The 22,879-nt window shown below is 43.7% G+C and overlaps 1 protein-coding gene across 1 annotated transcript in view; it reads left to right on the forward strand.

Moving 5' to 3' along the window:
* Positions 1–22,879, forward strand: part of ITGA9 (integrin subunit alpha 9) — a 686,274-nt gene that overhangs the window by 608,004 nt on the left and 55,391 nt on the right. Inside the window, exons 24-26 of the mRNA XM_030205631.1 lie at positions 3,200–3,325; positions 11,944–12,060; positions 22,448–22,549. Of these exons, the coding sequence (XP_030061491.1) occupies positions 3,200–3,325; positions 11,944–12,060; positions 22,448–22,549 (345 nt within the window). The remainder of the gene's footprint in view (positions 1–3,199; positions 3,326–11,943; positions 12,061–22,447; positions 22,550–22,879) is intronic.

A 22,879-nucleotide genomic window follows, 5' to 3' on the forward strand; every position in this document is an offset into this window, starting at 1 on the left:
CAATCACACTTAACGCATGTATATCCAACATTTAGGGGTGAGCACTTATGCCAGCTCTAAATTATAAGAATGTTTGTCACCCGTTACGCTAATATTCTATAAAGCAATATAGGCACCATCTAGGCATCTATATATAAGCGTTCTGTTGTAGAATTGCCCACTTGTGCAGATTTTGATGCCAGATTATTCTAGTATTTTGGGAATCCGGGTGCCCAGATGCCATTATAGAATAGTCAATCCCTGTATAGATTGGATTGCCAAACAGGCAGTGACCCTCTTATAGATTTGCCGCTTCAGTGTCTGGTAACTGGATGAAAATCTACTTCTTGAATTTTGGGGATTAGGAGCTGTTCTGAGGGGGGGGGGGGGTGGAAATCAAGATTAGACCTTTTTTTGACAATATCTGGTTTAGGTGCAGGTACTTTGCTCAGAGATACAGTAAGAACTGGAGGGAAGGAAGGGAATCTCAGGGCTTCAGCAGTTTAAACTGGAATGGAATTTGCATTTTCTGTTGGACTACCAAATAATTTTTTTTTTCTTTAGATTGCTAAATGATTTATGAGTTGGCAGAATTTTTTTCCTGCTACCATCATGAGCCAGACTCAAGCCAGTGATGGAAGTATAAAAGAGTCTATTTCCATCTATATGTGCAGAATACTTCCACTTACACATTTCTGAAATAGTTACTGGTTTGGGTAGTGTGTTGAAGTAGACGATTTCTCCTGGATTCCATAAATGGTGTGCAAATTTCCTTGCGCATGCGCAACTAAATTGGCTGATGAGCCAATGAGTGCCAATTGGCTAATGAGCCAATGAGTGCCAATAATTGGATGCTAAGAATTATTGGCATCAATTGGCTACAGTTTGGATTTGCACACACATCTTGCTAAGCTCTATTCTATAAAGATCCCACGTGCAAATCTTATAGCGTGCAACTCAAAAGTAGATGTGGCTATGGGAGGGGCATGGGTGGGTTGGGGGCACAGTATTACTGATTCTCTGAGGACAAGCAGGCCATATTCTCACATGTAGGTGGTGTCATCCACATCACTCGGTGCAGAGCTTAAACAAGCTACTAGAGATTTAAGAGCATGCGCATCATCCCCACCATGCATACGTGAGTGCTTTCCCATCCTGTGCGGGAGCGCAGGACTATCAGTCTCTTTTCATCCACAGTGAGGAGACGAGATTGTCCTGCACTCCTCACAGCAACTGGTTCATGAACGTATTTGTTTGATCTTTGTGCCTTCCCTTTGGGGTTTATTTGCTCTGACATTTTGCTTTTCTTTCTTTGGAAATGTCCCTCTTCCTTCCCTTATAACGAAATTTCATTATAACGGAGTAGTTCTCCGCATGCACCCTAAGTTTTTGCCTACGGTTGTGTCGTCATTTGAACCAGTCGATTGTTCTTCCAATATTCTTGCCCATCCTCGCAAAAGCACACTGCACACCTTGGACTGCTATCGAGGATTGGCCTTTTACTTGGAGCAGACTAGGCCCTACAGACAGTTCACCCAACTTTTTGTTTCTTATGCACGCTCCACCAAGGTGCAGGATGCTGCAGTAGGACAAACTATCCACCAGATTCTATATAGTGCGTCTAGAGATCCGTGCCAAAATCTAGGCATATTCTATAACAACGTGTATAACTTAATTGGCTTAACAAGCTAATCAGCATTGATTACAGCACTTAACAAGCAATAATATGCACTAATGGGTAAATAATTAGAATTTATGCACAGAACTCGCTAAACATATTCTGTAATAAACTGTTCTTGAATTCTAATTCGTACAGTGCAAAAGGGGCTTGCTTATAGGTGAAGAAATGGGTGTTTCACGGGCGTTCCAAAATTTACGCACATTGTTATAGAATATAGAATATGGCCCAGTGTGTGTAAATCTACACACAGGGATTTAAGCCACATTTTTGCTGGTGTAAATGGAGACATGTAATTTTACACGCTGGGATATCAACTAAGTGTATTCTATATACTGCATCTAAATCTAGGTGGCACATAGAATATGCTGAAGTGGAAATGTTTACCACGTGGATTATATATATTACACCTTATATAGAATCTGGCCCTATATGGGTAAATGCTGCAGATGTCACGAACGGTGAGTTGGGCTTGTTGAGTGGGGCTTACGCAGGACACAGCATCAGTGTGAGAAACTCTTTCTATGTGATTCAGCTTGTACAGAAAAGTTCTATAGGTGAATTGCAATTCTTTAACTAGGTACTCAACAATGCACACACCTTTGCTGCATTTAGCTATACCAGATACACCAGGTCTATGGCTGGTGTCACCACAGGCACCTAAATGTAAGGCATTCCAATGACAGATTGCTCTAGTATTCTATAATGGAATATGGTGCTGCCATGTATTTATAGAATAGGCTCTCACCATGCATCATTGGGACACCCAAATGTAGGTGCCTCTTCATAGAGTTGCCTAAATAGTGGCTGAATATCATTGCTCTCTGTGTAACTTTTGCTACCTTCCCCAGACTGCCTCGAATCCCAGGACAATTAAAACATTTAACTATAGCTGAATAGTAATCTGTAGGGGTAAAATTTAAGCTTTAGTTTCCAGGCTGTTTTAAAAATAATGCATCAGTATTTGCTGCCTACTGTCTAATTGCTTTTGAAGACTCACCTTGTAGAAAACTGGGGAGCCCTTTTACTAAGCCGCGGAAGCGTCTATGCGTGCCAAAATGGAGTTACCACCCGGCTACCGTGTGGCTCTTGCGGTAATTTCAATTTTTTGGCATGCATCCAAAAAATCATTTTTATTTTCAGATGTGCGTATTGGGCGTGTGCAGGTCATTACCGCCCGGTTACCGCATGAGATTTTACCGCTAGGTCAATGATTGGCAGTAAGGTCTGAGACCCAAAATGGACACTCGGCAATTTTCATTCTGCCACACGTCCATTTTCGGCAAAAATTTTAAAAGGGCATTTTTACAGGTGCACTGAAAAATGATTCTGTGTGCACCCAAAACACAAGTCTACCGGAGGCCATTTTTCAGCGCGCTGTGCGCCTTTGTAAAAGGGCCCCTGGAATAGGCAAAATATTATGTTCTTATATACAATAACAGTTCTGTTGGGGTAATGAGCAAACAATGCTCAAGGCACCTCACTCTAGCTAGCTTGAAAGAGATTGTGGTTTTATGTTTTCTGTTTCTTCTCCCCCACCAGGTCAATCAGGAGAAGGGAACCTGTTATTTCAAGAAAAACCCAGACCCCTGTGTTGTTCCTCAGGACAAAGACAATATCTTCCACTCAATATTTTCTTTCTTTACAAAGTCTGGCAGGAAAGTGCTGGTAAGCTATCTGACACTTTTGGTAATAATTATTCAGGTCACAGCTTGAATATTCACAGTTTTGTACAGGCAAAGATGGGGCAGATATGGGACAAGGCATGACAGAACCAGGACTAGTGTGCATTGCAGATCAAGCAGTGAGGAGTGTTGTTGACCAAAAATGCAAAAAACTGTATAGCAGGGCAAACATTTTTGGTTTGTTTTCAATTCTCACATGGCAACTATAGATTTCTAATTTAAAAAAAATGATACCAGGTCAGGACAGCAGGGGGCTCCACTTTCCACTCCAGCTGCAATTGAGAAATGGAAGGAGATTTAAAAAGGTTTCTGGTCAGAGACCAAAAATGACCTGTCAGAAAAGTGCCCCCTGTCCTTCACATTTATTGGATCAATCCATGGGTTTCATGCAATCTGTGGCAAGTTCATGAATTCCTGATTTGGTGCTCCTTGTTTTTATAATCCAGGGACTGTCTTGTAAAACGTCATTCATCACTTGTGCCCATATGGGAATCAGTTTCTTTAATAATTCCGCAAGCCTCAAACTCAGCAGGATTTGCAGGTATAGATTGTGCTCTGATGAGCTGAGGTTCCAGTACCTATCTGTAATGTGTTTCAGACTTTCTGGGAAGTCAGAGGATTTCACCACAAAAAATCATCCCAAAACTCAGAATTTTCAGTATTCCCCCTAACTCTGACTGTGAATATACTGCAATGAGATAATAATCTCTTGTAAAACCATAGTACATGTGTTTGAAATATCAGTTTTCCAGTTTCATGACTAAATTTGGTCTTCTTTCTCCTCTATCTGCTGCTTTCCATGCCAGCATCGCATTTCAGCAAACCTGCATCTCTGATATACCTTCAGAATAGTGAGATTAGGCATTTTGGAGGAGTTTTTAAGAACATTACATATTGATACCTTCTCACTAATAGAAAGCAGAATGAAAGGAGCAGCCTTAATAATTTTAGTTCTAGTAGCAGCTCAATTACCACCAATATATTGTGCTCAAGTTTTCGTAAACATTTTCCGGTCAATATTCAGCTAGCGACGGTCAGCATGTTTTTAAAGGCTGACTGCCATAGGTTAGATTTGCTCTGTATATTCAGTGCCAGGCTATTGCCGCCACTGGCACTGAATATCAGGGGCAAATTTGGCCAGTGATGGCCGCCGGGGCTTATGTGGGTCCCTGCAGATATTCAGCCATGGCCATCATAACAAGTCGTTTTCTTAGAGGAAGACACAAGGGACAGGACTGAGTGGCCTTCGCTTCTGCCCCCAGTGATTCCCACAGACCACCAGGGACATCAGGTAGGCTGGGGGGGAGGGAAGAAAGGAGGGGGCTTTATCAGGGAACCAAGGGGGCTTTAATAGTTATGTGATTGCTTGCCAATATTCATCCAGTACCTGCATAGCTAAGCTGGCAGAATTAGGACAGCTTTTGAGCTGTCCTAAATTCACCCACGTAGCTACAGTATGTGAGTGCCGGCAGTGAATATTGCTGGCACCCACATAACCCTGGAGTCCTCCCTAACACCGCCCCTGACCTGCCCATTTTTTACATGGATGATCAGAAGCAATATTCAGCTCTACTGTCTGGTTTAGTGCCACTGAATATCGGGGGTAGGCGGCCATAGGTGATTTTAGTGGGCAAGAGATTCTCTTGCCCGCTTAAATCATTTTGAATATCGGCCAGATCATATGAATCATTGTCCTGCATTTGATCTAGCAGTTTTCTCCCGTGCCTTTCGGTTTCTAGCCCATTCATTACTGGTTTCATTTCGGTGGTGGTACCATGAGTCTTCATTTATAACTATATTTAATCCTCCATGAGGTATTCTAGTTCTCCCATCGGGTTCCTGCAATATTCTCCTCTTACTTTTTTCTCCCCCTCACCATTGTATACAAGCTTGAATGATTGGTTAGCCTACCTACTGTCCTATTCAATATTGTAGTTCCTTTCTGTTTTTCCTTGTTTTTAGAATTGTGCACCGCTGTAATCTGCCCATTAGCAAATGGCAGTATAGCAAACTCAAATACTATAACTATAATAAACTACATAGGAGTTTTAACCCTATTTTTAAAATCTTTTTCCAACTCACTAACTGTAGTTATTGGAGTGAATATCTTTGGCCAGGGGCCATGCACAGCACACCTTCCAGAGCCCTGAAATCTCAAGACTACTAAATTAATGTTCAAGCCTTTACTATTGAGCAATTATCAAGACTCCTTTTTTTCCCCAGAGGCTGTAAATCCCTCATTCTCAACCCAGCCAGTCTGGTTTTCAAGATGGCCTCAATGAATATACTTGAGATAAACTTGCATGCACTACCTCCATTGTATGCAAATCTATCTCGTAAGAATATAAGAATAGCCATACTGACCAATAGTCCATCAAGCTCAGTATCCTGTTTCCAACAGTGGCCAATCCAGGTCACAAGTACCTGGCAGAAACCCAATTAGTAGCAACATTTCATGCTACCAATCCTGGGGCAAGCAGTGGCTTTCCCTATGTCCATCTCAATAACAGACTGTGGATGTTTCCTTCAGGAAGTTGTCCAAACCTTTTTTTAAACCCAAATAGCTAACCACTGTTACCACATGCATATTCATTGTGGGTACACTGAAAACCTGACTGGCTGGGTATGTCCATGCACCAGACTGAGAGCCCCTGCTGTGAACCCTGTCTCAATGGTATCTCCAGCCCCTGTCTCCATCCCTCTCCCCCCCCCCCCCCCCAACTAGAGAGCAGAAAATCTGACCCAAGAATCAAGCTTCTGAGGCTTTATTTTATAAGCTATCCATGATTTCCTTTCATGACTGGCATGTGGACCTGAACCTACGGATTTACAGAGATTATTTAGAAGCAGTAAGAACCATCATTGACAGAGACTTATATTGGATTACTGGAAGAAAGTTAATATGAGGCACCCAAGAACTTCTATAAAATTTGATGATTAGACAAAAGCTATCCTACATGAATACCAAATACATAATGCAGAAGCACAGAAAATGCTTTCCCTTAAATATTTCTGTATTCTTCCTTTACCCCTGTTTGCCCTTTGAGCCGGGGATATTAGTAATACCATAATAGGATCTGTTTTCATGAACTTCTATGCTTTGGTTCTGCACAGTATGAAAGCTGACATAATTCCACTGACTTTTTATATCAGGCTTGACATACATTTTTGGAAAAAGTCCCTCTAGCAGATTCCACATTGTAGGCTCTGCAAAGGTTTACTGTAGCCAAGGAATATAAGCTACAGCGAAACTTAGTTATGAAATTGGATTAAGTTATGCGTTATTTTTACTAAAGAACAACTGCAACTTAATATTTCCTCATGCTAGCATCATATACAGTGTCAGCTAAAGTTCTCAATGGGTCTGTACTCAAATTCAAACAAAAACTTCCCTGACTCATTCTTTCTTAAAATTGGTAAGATAGATGTTATTTTATTTAAAAAGTGTTATTTCCCGTTTATGTGTGCTGTTTTCAAATCCTAAATAGAATCTACAAATGAATTATTTTCATTAGAATGGGTTTCGTTCTCATGTGGGCTACGACCTCAGGATGGAATTTCCTTTTCAGTTCATATGCCAGATAGAATTACGTTGTGTTCTAGTAGCTGCAAAGTTTTGAAAAATGATATGATTTTTGTTGTTGTTGTTGTTGTGTGTTTAAGCAGTTATCGAGTGGCACTAATTAGGAGTAACATAGTAGATGACGGCAGAAAAAGACCTGCACGGTCCATCCAGTCTGCCAACAAGACAAACATATGTGTATACCTTACCTTGATTTGTACCTGCCTTATTCAGGGCACAGACCGTACAAGTCTGCCCAGCAGTACTTATGTTGCTAATAACCGGAATTCAAAAAACTTCAACTTGTATAGTAGGGGTGTGCACAGAGCAAACATTTTCGGTTTGTTTTCAGTTGATATGAACTTTTTCCCCCTCATTGTTGGACTTTTTTCTCAGTTCATTTCACACATTTGTTTTAATAAAATGTATATAACGTGCTAGTTGATTTAGGGGCCCTTTTACTATTATGCATCATTTTTGCACTTACTGCACTTTGGGGCCTATTTACTAAGCTGTAGTAGCAGTAAAAAGCACTACTGCAGGACACACTGACGCATCCTGTGGTAGTGCACTGCTCAGCACACGCTAATCCCACACTGAGAAATATTTTTCATTTTTCAGCGCAGGAGATGCGCCCATAGGCGGGAGAGTAAGCGTGCCCTGTGCTATTCAGTTAGCCTGGGTGCATTGCCGCACGCTGTCCATTTACTGCAGAGTAGCGCAGGAGCTCGTACTGCCAAGTAAATAGGTGGTGGTAATGGCCACACACTAATTGGAAAATTAATGGAGGATATAGCAAATGCGCCCATTTTACTGCCACACTAAAAATGGATGCAGCGCCGGCCACTTTTTAGCACGGCTTCGTGAAAGGACCCCTATAGCAGCAGAAATGAATGTGTGGTAACTGTTGGGTCGTGCAGCCAGCAAGTCCTCTGCAGTTACTGCACTACAAATGTTTTTACTGCACTTTTATGACACCTTCCCCATCAATTCATTTTTCTTATTTGGTCAGCAGGTAGTGTCTGTCCTCTGCTTTAAAGCTGCAGCAGAGGTCTGTTTTCCTTTGGGCTTATCCTCCCCAAAGAGGAAAACTCCTGCAGTGTCATTAGCCAGAAACCCCTTAGTGTTAGTGCTCTAGGCCCTGATTTGCCCTGAAGCCTAAGATCTAGCCAGAATGTGCTGGCATTTTTCCAGTCTCAGCTGGGAGTGTGGAGAGTGAAGACCTCTGCGCTGAGACCCTGTTCAAATCCTATGAGCAGTTATTTTTTTCCTGAACTCCCCAGGTACCACTTAGGTAGTAAGACAGTATTTAGCTAGTTTTAATGTTGATTCCTATTATTTCACCGGTTAGTGTTTGCTGTTTACATCTGTTCACTGTTCTACCTCTTTTATGGTAATAAACCTAATAGTTTATTAGCTCTGTTGTCCTGGACTAATTAAGAATTCTGCTGGTTTGTGTTCCCAGTCTGTGGGTATTTTCTAGAAACTGTGAGACTCCTGGGCTTAGAAACTACTGGGAAAGTAACTTTGTGGGTGGGAAATTCACCCAGAGGCAAGTGGGACCCAGTTGGTGGGTGGAGGGTATGCCAGTGTAGGACCAGGTGCACAGGTGCGAGCAGTCCTGGGCAGTACTGGGACAGACCCTCTAAGTAGCCGCAGGGTCAGCCCCAGGTGGGTGTTAGGGGTAGCGCTTAGGCTTTACAAGAGAGTGCGGATGTACTTAATGTCTGCTTTTGAAGGCGGCAATATATATACCCATGCTAATTGCACAAGTGACAGTGCTTAGTAAGTATGTTTTTGTTTATTAAAAAGATTTGATATTCCACCATGTCTAATCATAGGTGAAAGCAGTTCACAAAGGAAAAAAAATATATATAATACATACATAAGAGAAAAGGAAAAAAAACCTCCAATAAAATAGGAAAAAACTTAGTCAATGCTAATTTAAAAGTCATAACATCATAAATTACAATAACAAACAACAACAACAAATAAAGAATAGAAAAGAAACAACAACAACAAATAAAGAATAGAAAAGAAAATAGTAGTTGCATCAATATACATGCTGATCCAGCATCACACAGAGGATGAATTAAAGGAGAGCTGAAAAAAGTGAGGCTTAAAAGGAACTTTACATTTTTTAGGGATAGTTCAGACCCCCTAACACAGAATTCAGTTAATATGGGAATTTACATATGCTGTCATAATCCCACAGTAACAGGTACCATGCGTGTGCAGTAACAGTATGCGCTAAGTCACATGTTAACTGCTAAACACAATTTAGGAAAATCGCTCCATAATGGGACAGATTCCATACATGGCGTGCAAATTTGGGCATGTGCCCAATTTGTATGTGCAATTTAATTGGTTAACAAGCCAACTAGCACTAATAATTGGGCCCTAACAACCATTTATTGGTGTTAATTGGCACAAATTTGGATTTACACATGCATCTTGCTAAGCACTATTCTGTAAAGATGCATGCGTAAATCCTGTAGCGCACATCTGAAAAGAGGGTGTGGTCATGGGAGAGGCATGGGTGGATCAAGGACATTCTCTAGAGATACATGCAATATTATGGAATTTGGGGGATCTGTGCCTAATTTATGCACCAGGATTTACACCATTTTTCAGTTGGTGTAAATTCTCACGCCTAAGAATTGGCAGAAGAGCCAAGATGTAGCTTGTTTTCTGAAGGTTAATTGGCAGGCTTCTCTACACATCTCAGATGAAATGATATTCCATAATTTAAAGGGTGCAGATGATAGTTGGGAGAGCCAAACTGTCCAGTGTAACTCTGTTTTTTTTTTAATTCCACACTGCATCACTAAGCGCTCCTTTGTTATGTTGCAAGATATATTAGGCTAGGTAGGAGTTACAATCCAGGCCTGATGTTAAATTTCAACATGTTTTGGAGGTCAATATTACTTATGCTTTTTTGTTGTTTTGTTTTTAAACCATGTAATTCATTAAACATAATGGCATTTTAAGCTTAGAGACCTTGCTTTGCAATACCATGTGCTGCTGGTTTTCAACCTAAGGTCATTTTGCAAGGATGGGCTGTCATTTGCAATGACACGGGAAATGTCAACAATGTATCCAATCAAAAAGAAAAAAACCCCCCACGAACAGGGAATACACAGTAGAAAAAGAAAAATCCGATACGCAAAGTAAATATATAGCAGGAGACATAACTTCTAGAATACAGACAATTTTTATAAAGATAATGGTCACTCTCTGTTATCTAAGCTGTGGCTCAGCTGCACCTAAAGCAAACAAATTTGTCTTCCTGTTTTACTGTGGACACCAGACTTAACTGTTAATAGTAGATGTATACATTTTGAGATTATTTAGTTTTGCACTTATTGCACTCACACAAGGATCTTGGTTTACTTGAGGATGTATTTAGGCATCAAATAAGAGCCCCAGATGGTAGGCTAATAGTTCTTGTTTGCCTTAGGTGCAGGTATGCTACGGCTTAGATAACTCAGAGTGACTATTATCTTTATAAAAATTGTCTGTATTCTAGAAGTGTTATATCTCCTGCCATATATTTATTTGCATGTGGGATTTTTCTTTTTCCAGCAACAGATCCCATGTCATTAACATATGAAAATGAGCAGAAAAAAAACTTGTTTGCTGATAATAGCATGTACCCTTTTCCCAATACTGCCCCCATTCAAACCACTGTGTGAAGTATCGTTAGAGTTACCATATTTTGCCCCCCAAAAAGGAGGACACATGCCCCACCCCCACCACACACCCCGCCCCACCCCTTTCACACCCCACCCCCCTGTCACGCCCTCGCTCTGCCCCCTGTCATATTTTCCCCTCCCCTCTGTCACACACCCCTCCCCTTACCTTACTACTGCCCTGGTGGTCTAGTGACCTCTTCGGGGCAGGAAAGAGCCCCCTCTTTCCTGCCCGGAGCACTGCCCTGCATACTTCCTTCTTGTTGCTGATCTCGGCACCGATTCAAAACGGCCGCCGAGAGTTGAAGTCTTGCAAGGTCACTTCAACTCTCGACGGTTATTTTGAATCGGCGCCGAGATCAGCAACAGGAAGGAAGTATGCAGGGCAGTGCTCCGGGCAGGAAAGTGGGGGCTCTTTCCTGCCCCGAAGGTGGAAGAGGTCACTAGACCACCAGGGCAGTAGTAAGTGAGGGGAGGCTAGCAATCTGCCCGTTTCTCCAGATTTCTGGACAAACGGTTAGGCGGGCGGGCCGTCCTATAGGACAGCCTGCCCACCAGCCTGCCCGTTTGTCCAGAAATCCGGACAAACGGGCAGATTGGCAAAACCCCCCCGGTTGCCTGGACATGTCCTTAAAAAGAGGACATGTCTGGGTAAATCCGGACATATGGTAACCCTAAGTATCGTACATGCACACTCTGTGCACCGTCTTTCAAAAGAAAACACCCTCAACAAATTTGTCCCTATGACAACAAAATGATCAAATGAAAATTAATAAAACATTCTCAGAAATGGCACAGGTAAATGGCGCAAAACGAAAGTTTTCTGGCTGCCCATCCCTACCATTTGGTTGGTTAGATGTTGACAATATTATCTGACATATATTTGGAGATGCCAAAGCACAAAAAAGCTTAATTTTGTCCAAGCTTGAAACCTGTGAGCAGTAGCACCAGTCCTCAAGGGCTTCAACTGTGGCTACTGTCCATTTATGCTCTTTCATTTACATTCATAATTCATTCAATCATCTTAAAGAAAAATGTATCTAGGATAGAGAGTGCATCTTACCTATATTTAACTTATGCTTGGATGAAAAGAGGCTGAGCGTTCAGGCTACAAATTCATAAGGGAGGACTTCCCAAACCTGCCCTTGGGACCTCACAGCCAGACAGATTTTCAGGGTATCCACAATGAATATACATGAGATAAATTTGTGTACATTGTAAACCTAATATCTGCAGATTTATCTCATTCATATCCATAGGGTAGGGGAACCCCACAAAGTCTTACAGTAAGTACTATATTACCCCTGTTCCACATGTAGCTAATGTTGTTTTCTGTATCTGTCTTAGAGCTGTGAACCAGATGGGCCCTGTCTACTTGTAAACTGTTACTTAAGCTCACTAGCAAAAGAAGAAATCCATACTATAGATATTTACATGCTGCTAAATACAGAGATATTGAAGAAGGTAAGTACCTTTCTTCTGATTTCTGCTCAAAGTCTAAACTCAGTGCCCATTACTTTTGTTCATTGCTTAGTCAACACTCCAGTGGGGGACAGAAGAAGCAATAATTTCGGACTTGGGAACCTGGGCCCCTTCACTTTGGGTTCAGGCCCCCTCCAGCCGAAGTGGTATGCTGCCCGAGCCCACTCCCATGCTGCCTGAGCAGCAAATAAGTTGGCAGCATGCTTCAGCCGCTGATACACGCCCTCCTGTGTATGCTCGGTTCAGCAGCATGCACAGAGTATACACAGGAGTGCCGACATCTGTAGCTGAAGCCAGCTGCTGACTTCTTTGCTGCTCAGGCAGCAGACCGCTTCGGCTGGTGGGGGTTTGGGCATCCCCGCCAGCAAAGGTAGGATTTAACACTGCCAGAGGTGGTGGGGGAGAAGAAATGAGAGGAAATGCATTACACCTTGAGTCCACCCCCAGCCCCCCCCTCCAAAAATAATGGACTTCTACCTATGTCCTTGAATTGCAGAACTATTTATCCAATCCAGGTGAACATCAGAGTTGATCAATCATGTTACTGGAAGGTTTGCGAAGGGGGGGGGGGGAGATGGGAAAAAGTGAAAATGTTAGGGTCTGGGGGAAGGGAGGAAGGTATTTAGGAGGAATTATTTATTTAAAGATTGCGCTTTTGCCACCCAGTGACTGGATCTGCCACAGGGCAAAAACCCCTATGCATGTAAATATTTAGCTGTGCCACGCTTGAGTCACATTGCTGGTTTCTCTTGTGCAGCTTGCAGTAGATTCGCCTTCATTCTCTGTTTCAGTTAACATACATGGTTTGAGAGATCTTGGCAGTTGGCTCAGAAAATCATGCTCACACCAGGAGGGGTCAATGAAAGTTTAACTCCTCCTTTTGCAGTTCAACTACAGTACACTCCTGAAGTTTGGTTTCTTCACGCCCTTTACTTAAAATACACACTGTAGCGCAGACATCACATCTCAAACAGCATGGAAATAGTGAGATAGAACCAGACTGTGCTGGCAAACTTAAAGATCTGCTGTGTTCTTCCTGTTTCTCCAGCAGTTGTTGACGGTCTCTATGAAATTATCTGAAGAGGACAAGGCAGTGTCCCAAACCTCCATTTTCACATGTACCTTTACTAGCAGTCTTGTCTGTTGCAAATTGTTAACAAATGCCTGTGATATGAGCTTATACACTTTATACCTGTGTTTCCCAAACTTGGTCCTGGAGGCACCCCGGAGAGTCAGGTTTTTCAGGATATCCACAATGAATATTCACGAGACAGATTTTGCGTGCAAATCTCTCTCATGAATATTTATTGTGGACATCCTGAAAACCTGACTGGCTAGGGTGCCTCCAGGATCAGGTTTGGGAACCACTGCTTTATACTGTATTTTTCCATGACGGTACTTAGTAAAGAACACTCCTAGACAGTGTTGCCAGGTGGGCGGTTTTACCGCCCAATTGGGCGGTTTTCCGCGACCCGCCGCAGGAAATTTTTGCCCGCGGCGGGTTGCGGTTTTTTGGGCTGTTTTTTGGGCTTCAGGGCGGTTTTTTGTGCGGCTTTTTCGGCCGCGGGGGACGGGGTTAGTGACTTGGGCGGGGTTAGTGACGTAGGAGGCGGGGCCAATGACGCAGGAGGCGGGGCCGATGACGGGGGAGGCGGGGCCGGTGACGGGGGAGGTGGGGCCGGTGACGGGGGAGGCAGGGCCGGTGACGGCGGGGGCGGGGTTGATGACGGCGGGGGCGGGGGCGATGACGCGGGGGTGGGGGTGTCAGGGGCGGGGTTTGAGTTTGGGCGGGTTTTGGGCGGTTTTTGTGCTGGATTGGGTGGGAAAAAAATTTTCCACCTGGCAACACTGCCCCTAGACTCCAGAATATCATCTGTTACCACTGCATTATTCAGGGGCAGAGCAGTGTTCTCTGGCACCCGGGGTCTGATGTTGGTATTTATCCCCCTTTGCACCCACAGCTACCTATTTCCAAGATGACATCAGGTCAGTGCACCTGGCAGTACAGCACTTCTCTAATTTACTCTGTAGGCCCACTGTGCCATTCTTGCCCTTGTAGTTTATGGCTTAGATCAGCTGTTAGTGCTCCATAAATTGCTGCAGTGCATCATTTTATTTAAACAATTTCTATCCCACACTAGCCTATCATTTTAGGTGGGTTACAGTAAAACATGCACAGTAAAAACTTAAAAGCAAACAATTAAAAAAAAGTTAACTGAATGTATAAATAAGCCCAGAATAAAAATAATTAAACAAATATGACAGCGTAACAAGTAATTCTGAAAACTGCAGGATGAAAAGGCTTTCATAAATGCACCTTAAGCTAGGGTTACCATAGGTCCGGATTTCCCTGAACATGTCCTCCTTTTCAGGCGACTGTCTGGGATCCAGACAGTTTTTTCCCAGTCAGCCTGTCTGCCCGGGTTTCTGGGCTGGAAGGTTGGCTAGCGGGCGAGCCCCCCCCCATCCCCCACCCCAGCCTACCGTAGCACACCCTGGTGGTCTAGTGGCCTCTTCAGGGCAGGAAAAAACTCCACTCTTTCCTGTCCGCAGCCACTGACCTCCCCGCTACCGCCGCTTCTTGAAAATGTCTGCTAAGACTTCAAGCAGAGGCCTCATCAGACTTTGCGGAAGTCTTGCAAGGCCACCACATATTCCAATAAATACATTTTATTTTTTATTTTGTTGGTCCATACTCTCTGATTTATTATTTTCCTTTGTTTGTTTTCTCCTAATCTTTTCCAGGGTTTCATGTTCATTTGCACTTCTACTTTCTCTTTGTTTTCTGCATCCTCTGTGATGTTCTTTTCATTTCATCTTTCTTCCATTTTCTTCTACCTCTCTGTCTACCCAGATTCACCCCTCATTATCTCTTTCTCTTGTGCCTGCTGCTGAACCACAAGCCAGGAACTGCTTATGATGCTGCCACACAAGTATTTATTTGTGGCATTTATACCCCGCTCTTTCCCGCTCAATAGCAGGTTCAGTGCGGCTTACAAAGTATGGTACAAGTATGGTGGTTTCAGTGGTAGGCCACCCCTGGCCATTCCAAGGCAATGGAGAGTTAGGTGGATTGGTGAGCTGCTGTAGGATTTGAATCTGGGCCCTCTGGTTTCCAATCTGCTGCTCTTACCATTAGGCTACTATTCCAGCCACTTCCATCTCATCAACCAGTCCTTCATCTGCTTCATTTTATTGTATCTGCCTCTACAATATTTCATCCTGTTTCTTATTCCCTTTCCACCTAATACCCCTCTTATCCTCACTCCAGTTCCCCATTCCTCTGCCCTATCCTATTCCTCTCCTCTCTATCTCCTTCCCCCTGTGTCTAGTATCTCCCTTCTCTCTTTATCCTATCATATCAGTCATCGCCCCAGTCTCTCTATACCACTATTCCAGCATATTATTTGTTTATCATATGAATAATAATAATATCCCTATCTTGCTCTATACCCCAGTGCTCAACATCTCTCTATCTCTTCTATATCCAGTAGCCCCCTCTATCCCCTCCCTGTGTCCATTGTCTTTCTTCTCCATGCCCCCCCCCCCCCCATGTCTAATATCTCTCTCCTCTCTCTGTCCCATTCCAGGGTCTGCATTTCTCTACTCTTTATCCCCTGTGTATCCTGTATCTCCCTTCTCTCTGTTTTTGCAGTGTGGCTTCTCCATATTTTCTCTCTCTCTCTCTTTCCTATCATTTTATTTCAATTTCCCCAGGTTCAGCATCACCCCCGCTTCCTCTCTCCCCTCATATCCAGGATCTCCTGTGTATCCCCCAGCATCTCCCTTCTCTCATTCTCCTGAAACCTGCATCTCTTCCCCTCTCTATCCCTGCTCACAGTCCAGCATCTCCACTCTACACTGCCCCCCTACTCATTCCAGCATCTCTCCTCTCCAGCATTGTTGTCACTCCCTGGTTGGCCAGCCCTGGCTCTTGTAGCCTCTTTCCCCTTCTGTCCAGTGTCCAGACGCTGTGATGTCCCCATTCCCTTTTGCTACACCACTGAAATTATTATCAAGAGGAAATCATTATCATAAATGATAAGGCTTACTGTCTCCATAGTTCTGTTTGTAATAGTGATGATTCAATCTTTTTGGACGGAATCCTTCAGAGATAATTTTGAGAATGTTTATTTTCAGGACCAGGACCTGGAAGAGGAGGAATATACTTGTATAAATATTCCAGAAAATTCTGTTGTAGAAATGAGTTAAATAGATGCAGCTTAAAGCCTCATTTACTAATCTAGTTTAACACAATTTAGCACATGTTAAGAGCATAAGTGTTGCCGTACTGGGACAGACTGAAGGTCCATCAAGCCCAGTATCTGTCACGATGGTGACTGTTTTCCTTGGCTGTGTTCACTTCGCCCTCTGGTGGCCAGAACCGGTGGCTGCCATAGATTGTCTTGCTGTCTCCCTATACATTCCATACTTTCATTCCAGTCCGGTCCAGATATTCTAGTCCTCCAGACTTGGTTGGAAGTTTGGCAGCTAGCCTCACCCTTAGCTGACTTGAGATTCCTGCAGCTGAGCCTCAGCTGCTGATTGCCTTTATTAGGCACCTGGCCCTTTCAGCAGGGCCTTTGCATTGACAAGGGTCTCGAGGTAACCCGTGTGCAGTTGCACTCTTGCCTTGTTCTTTTCTATGCTTATTTCTTGGTGCCTGTGTGTAGTTTAGCCTTGTCCTGTTCTGTGTTTAGATCTTGGTGCCTGTGTGTACTTTAGCCTTTGTGTTCTCTGTTTGTTTGTCTGCTAGGTTCTGCTTTCAGTCTAGCTTTATTGCTTGCTTGCTTGCTTGTATGTTTGTCTTTCTTAATGGCTGCTTGGCACCTTTCCGTCATTGCCCTAGTTCTTGTCTGTGTAGCCTAGCTTTGCGTCCTTTCTAGTCTGTCTTGTTTGGTTCCCTGTTCACCTTGGGCTTCTGTCCTACCCTGGTTAGTCAAGCTTGTCTTAAAGTCCTCTACCCTATATAGTATCCGTTCTTCCTCTGTTGGTAGCTGGTTGTTTTCAGCTTCAGTTCCCCTCCTGCTTGTGTCTGCCCTGCTTGCTTTCAGTTTCCTTCCAGCGAAGCCTGTTTGGAAAACCTGAATCCTGATTCCTATCCTGAACCCTGTTTTGGCCAAGCTTGTTTAAGAATCTTTTTCTAGTGTGAATTTATTGGTGTTCCAGCCTGCTTGCTCCAGTACCAGCTTTCTTCTAAGTCCTGCCGGCTGCCTGCACCCAGGGGCTAAACCCCTGGGGAACGGCAGTCAAGTGTAGGTGAAGCCTAGTTCCAGTCCGTGTGTTCTGGCTTGCTTATCTGCGTCTGCAGTCCCTGCTTTGCCAGTGTGCTAGCCCAGGGCTGGTTGGGGGGTTTTGCCTGCCGCTGCTGCTCCTCAGCAGTGGTCCAAGGGCTCACGAATCCAGGTTTATCCCTGAAAGCCCTGACAGTATCCTGTTTCCAAAAGTGGCCAATCCAGTCATAAGTACCTGGCAAGATTCCAAAAGAGTAAAACAGATTTTATGCTGCTTATCCTAGAAATAAGCAGTAGATTTTCCCAAGTCAATCTTAATGGTTTATGGACTTTTCTTTTAGGAAATTATCCAAATCTTTTTTAAACCCGGCTAAGCTAACTGCTTTTACCACATTCTTTGGCAACGAATTCCAGAGTTTAATATAGCTTGTTTTAAACGTACTACTACTTGCATGCCCCCTAGTCCTAGTATTTTGGAAAGAATAAACAAGCGATTCCACTCCACTCAGTATTTTATAAACCTCTATAATATATCCCCTCAGCCATCTCTTCTCCAAGCTGAAGAGCCTTAGCCGCTTTAGCCTTTCCACATAGGGAAGACATCCCATCCCTTTTATCATTTTCATTGCCCTTCTCTTTACTTTTTCTAATTCCGCTATATCTTCTTTTAAAATAAAACACACATTTACTTTATGTGCTAACATTTACACCTGCTCCCGAAGAGGCAAAATGCCTTCGACTTCAATCTAGCTATGATTTCTGTCAATTTATCCCTGGTATTTTATAAAGACTTATAGGAGTATATATGTGTGTGTTTTTTTTAATAAGCTAAAATAATTGATTTCTTGACCTTCAAATCTAAGCAACGAGATTACCCTGGGAGAAAATAGGAGACACTGATCAAACAGCCTGGTCTTCTTGCACAAGAAACAGAGACAATATCGCACAGAAATGACTTCAAAGCAGGCGCTGTTGAAAATGCTACTTTCTCACATCAGTGACATTTTACTCAGATGTGCTTGACCCTTGACACAGGCACTGTTTGCCGAAACAGGGCCATGTCAGGTCTTTTTGTGCATGAGCTACAGACGCTGGTTGAAATATAAGTTTCTTGGTTCTTTAGAAGTGTCCTTCCACCGCTTTTTGCTTTTGGTTCTTTCCATGGGGACCTTACCCTCCTCCGATATTTCACCCGAAGTACATAGCTCACATTATTGTATGCTAATGAGCTTTAACATTGTAACACTGGTCAGTAAATCAGGCCCTTGATTTTGAGATTAGCACATACTAGCTCTGTGCAATGAGATGAGAAAGCATGCTTTCATTTTACATACTGAAAGAGCAGACAGTACTAACTTAAACAGCCTAATTACATCAGTGATGGTAAGCATAAGCCTATTGGTGACAAGGTGTCGGATAACAATTTTTAAGAGCAATTTTTTTTCCTGAGGGCTAATCATGATTTAACATTTTGCAGACACTTCTACAGCTGATGTCTACAGCAGACTCTGTAATATAAGAACCCCAGATGTTACTGTAAAACTCTGACACAGAGCTGAAACATTATATCATTTCCAAACATTTCTGTGTAATCCTGGAGTGTAGTACAGTGCCACATGTGTAAACCTATAGTAAGAAAAAAATATATAGAACCCCCATCTGTTAATTAACCCGAGGAAATATATACTTCAAAAAAAGGTAGGTGGGGGGAGAAAGAGGCCATTTCATTGTACTGCCTTAAGCTAAAGTCATTTTCTTGGAAAGATGTGGAAATCATTCAGAAAAAAAGATGGCTACACAGCTTTTAAATTATTGCATGTCAGGATTTGTTTTATATCAATAAACAGTTTTATTACATTCTGCCCATGTGCTGCATCTGTTTGAGGGCCCTGATTAAGATTTATTGTGTTTGGGTTGATTTACAAATTCTATATATCATTAATATATACATTTCCATTTCACTAATCCTAGGACCTAGCTGTCAGCGGATAACACTCCGAAACACACAATTACAATCAAGTATTGTAAAACTGAACTAACAACACAAAACAGTACAACATAGCCAGACAAAAGAATATTTACGTATATCTGCTAACACTCTGGCCAAAAAAAAAAAAAAAAAAAAAAAAAAGATTAGTTTCAATTCATTCTTACCCACTGGAAAGAGTCAGTTGCTCCTCGCTTCAGGAATGGTAGAATTTAGTCTGCACAACTCATGAATATTTTATTTATTTACTAGTAAAAAAGGCCCGTTTCTGACACAAATGAAACGGGCGCTAGCAAGGTTTTCCTCGGAGTGTGTATGTTTGGGAGAGTGTATGTGAGAGTGAGTGTTTGAGAGTCAGAGTGAAAGTGTGAGTCCAATCCATGCTCCTCTGTCACCTGGCCCCTCCATTCATCCCTATCCAGCAATTCCGCTGTCTCCCTGAGGCCTGCCCTGCAATCCTTATGCATCCATGGCCATCTGTCCCCTCCATTCATCCCTATCCAGCAATTCCCCTCTCCCTGAGTCCTGCCCTTCCAATCCATGCTCCTCTGTCACCTGGCCCCTCCATTCATCCCTATCCAGCAATTCCCCTCTCTGCCTGAGGCCTGCCCTGCAATCCATATGCATCCATGCCCATCTGTGCCCTCCATTCATCCCTATCCAGCAATTCCCCTCTCCCTGAGTCCTACCCTTCCAATCCATGCTCCCTTGTCACTTGGCCCCTCCATTTTTCCCTATCCAGCATTTCCCCTCTCTGCCTGAGGCCTGCCCTGCAATCCATATCCATCCATGCCCATCTGTCCCCTCCATTCATCCCTATCCAGCAATTCCCCTCTCCCTGAGTCTTGCCCTTCCAATCCATGCCCATCCATGCTCCTTTGTCACCTGGCCCCTCCATTTTTCCCTATCCAGCATTTCCCCTCTCTGCCTGAGGCCTGTCCTGCAATCCATATCCATCCATGCCCATCTGTCCCCTCCATTCATCCCTATCCAGCAATTCCCCTCTCCCTGAGTCCTCTCCTTCCAATCCATGCCCATCCATGCTCCTTTGTCACCTGGCCCCTGCATTTTTCCCTATCCAGCATTTCCCCTCTCTGCCTGAGGCCTGCCCTGCAATCCATATCCATCCATGGCCATCTGTCCCCTCCATTCATCCCTATCCAGCAATTCCCCTCTCCCTGAGTCCTGCCCTTCCAATCCATGCTCCTCTGTCACCTGGCCCCTCCATTCATCCCTATCCAGCAATTCCCCTCTCTGCCTGAGGCCTGCCCTGCAATCCATATGCATCCATGCCCATCTGTGCCCTCCATTCATTCCTATCCAGCAATTCCCCTCTCCCTGAGTCCTGCCCTTCCAATCCATGCTCCTCTGTCACCTGGCCCCTCCATTCATCCCTATCCAGCAATTCCCCTCTCTGCCTGAGGCCTGCCCTGCAATCCATATGCATCCATGCCCATCTGTCCCCTCCATTCATCCCTATCCAGCAATTCCCCTCTCCCTGAGTCCTGCCCTTCCAATCCATGCCCATCCATGCTCATCTGTCACCTGGCCCCTCCATTTTCCCTATCCAGCAATTGCCCTCTCTCCCTGAGGCCTGCCCTGCAATCCATATCCATCCATGCCCATCTGTCCCCTCTATTCATCCCTATCCAGCAATTTCCCTCTCTCCCTGAGTCCTGCCCTCCCAATCCATGCCCATCCATGCTCCTCTGTCCCCTGCCCCCTCCATTCATCCCTTTCCAGCAATTGCCCTCTCCCTGAGCCCTGCCCTCCCAATCCATGCCCATCCATGCTCCTCTGTCCCCTGCCGCCTCCATTCATCCTTTTCCAGCAAGTCCCCTGTCTCCCTTCCATGACCCCCCCTTGCATCCAAGCTCCTCTCTCTCTCATGTCCCAGCCTGGCCCGCCCTCTTCTCCCCCCCCCCCCCTTCGCATCCATGCTGTCGTTTCTCCCCTGCCCTCCCGCTCCCATTGTTGTACTTTTGTGGCCACCCTCTTCTCTCCCCCCAACATGGGTTTTTTTTTTCTTTTATTGTTTTTAAATTTACCTCCGTTGCGGTTCCGGCAGCGAAGCGTCAGGGAAGTAGGCGGCGCTCCCGACGTCTAGGTTTCCCTTCGCTGTGTTCCGCCTTCTTTTGACGTCATCCTTGACGTCAGAAGAAGGCGGAACACAGCGAAGGGAAGGCTAGACGTCGAGAGCGCCGCCTCCTTCCCTGACGCTTCGCTGCCGAGCGTTGCGATTGGTTGAGTGTCATTGCTCCGCCCTCGACGTCATCACGTTTGACGCGTGGGCGGGGCAGACACAATGCGATCTCACCCCCTTCACTTAGAATGTTGGCTAACTAACAGAGGCTTCATTAGAACGTTGGAGGTGCGTTTTATATAGAGAGATTTATTGCACTTGAATCCCACATTTTCCCACCTGTTTGCAGGCTCAATGTGGCTTACAAAGACCTGTTATGGCATCGCCATTCCAGGGTAGAAAATACAGTTGGAATTCCAATGAGATCGACATAGAAGGATTAAGCAGACAGTTATAGAAGGGCGTCAGTCAGAGTGCGGTGGAGAGGTGGGGTGGAATGTGTAGCAGCAAAACGCAGTAACCATTATTTAGCATAATGTAAGAAATGTGATTTGCTGTGACTCTGAGAGCAGATTAGCAGATTACAAAGGCACGGTAGCGTTTTTAGCACGCGCTAATGAAATGCTAGAGATGCCCATAGGAATATATGGGCGTTTAGCTAACGCTTAATTTTAGTGCATGCTAAAAATGCTAGTTCGCCTTTGTAAAAGGACCCCTCAAACTGTACACTGCCTTGGGTGAATCTCTTCATAAAGGCAGTTAATAAATCCCAATAAATAAATAAATACATTTATAGAGAATCCTTCATAACTTTATATGACATTCTTTATATACTATCTGTGAATGCTGCACAATTTGTTTGTGTTGCTGTTTTATCATTGTTGGGTTTTACTACCATTTTATTGTTTTTGGTATTTCAACTGAAATATGAACTAATGCTGTCATTCATCCTTATAGTCGTGCATCATCAGATTCTGTGAATGTTATAGTTGTGCCTGTGTTTCTCTGACTGGGGAGTTGTTTTTTTTTTTTGTTAACTTCTGTTCCATGTTTTTAAATCTGTAGGATAGTTCATCAGTTATCCAGTTTATAACAAGGGCCTTGGTGAACGTAAACACGACGCTCAGAGCTTTAGAAGTGTCTAACGGGAATCCTGAAGATACAACAGTAAGTGAATCAGTGTAAGGGCAGGAGTCATCTGGGCATGCCCTCTATATTAACCCTGGTCTGAGTGTTTGATTTAAAATGATTTTGACAGCTACTGGAGGTTAAGCAAGTAGAAGATTAGTGGACTCAGTGAACCTCTGGTCTTTGTATTCTTTCAATCTTACCAAATATGCTGTTGTAAGGTATGGCATTATAAGCAAGCAATTTGGAAAGAGGCCTGAAAAAAATATAGAATTCCACAAATATTCTTAGTAATAATTGAGAAGGCAAAGATTAGGTTGAAATAAATGCACAGTGCAAGCTGAACGTGCCTGAAAAGGCCCTCCAAAG

The sequence above is a fragment of the Microcaecilia unicolor genome, chromosome 1 (assembly GCF_901765095.1).
Source record: "Microcaecilia unicolor chromosome 1, aMicUni1.1, whole genome shotgun sequence".
Classification (NCBI taxonomy): Eukaryota; Metazoa; Chordata; class Amphibia; order Gymnophiona; family Siphonopidae; genus Microcaecilia; species Microcaecilia unicolor.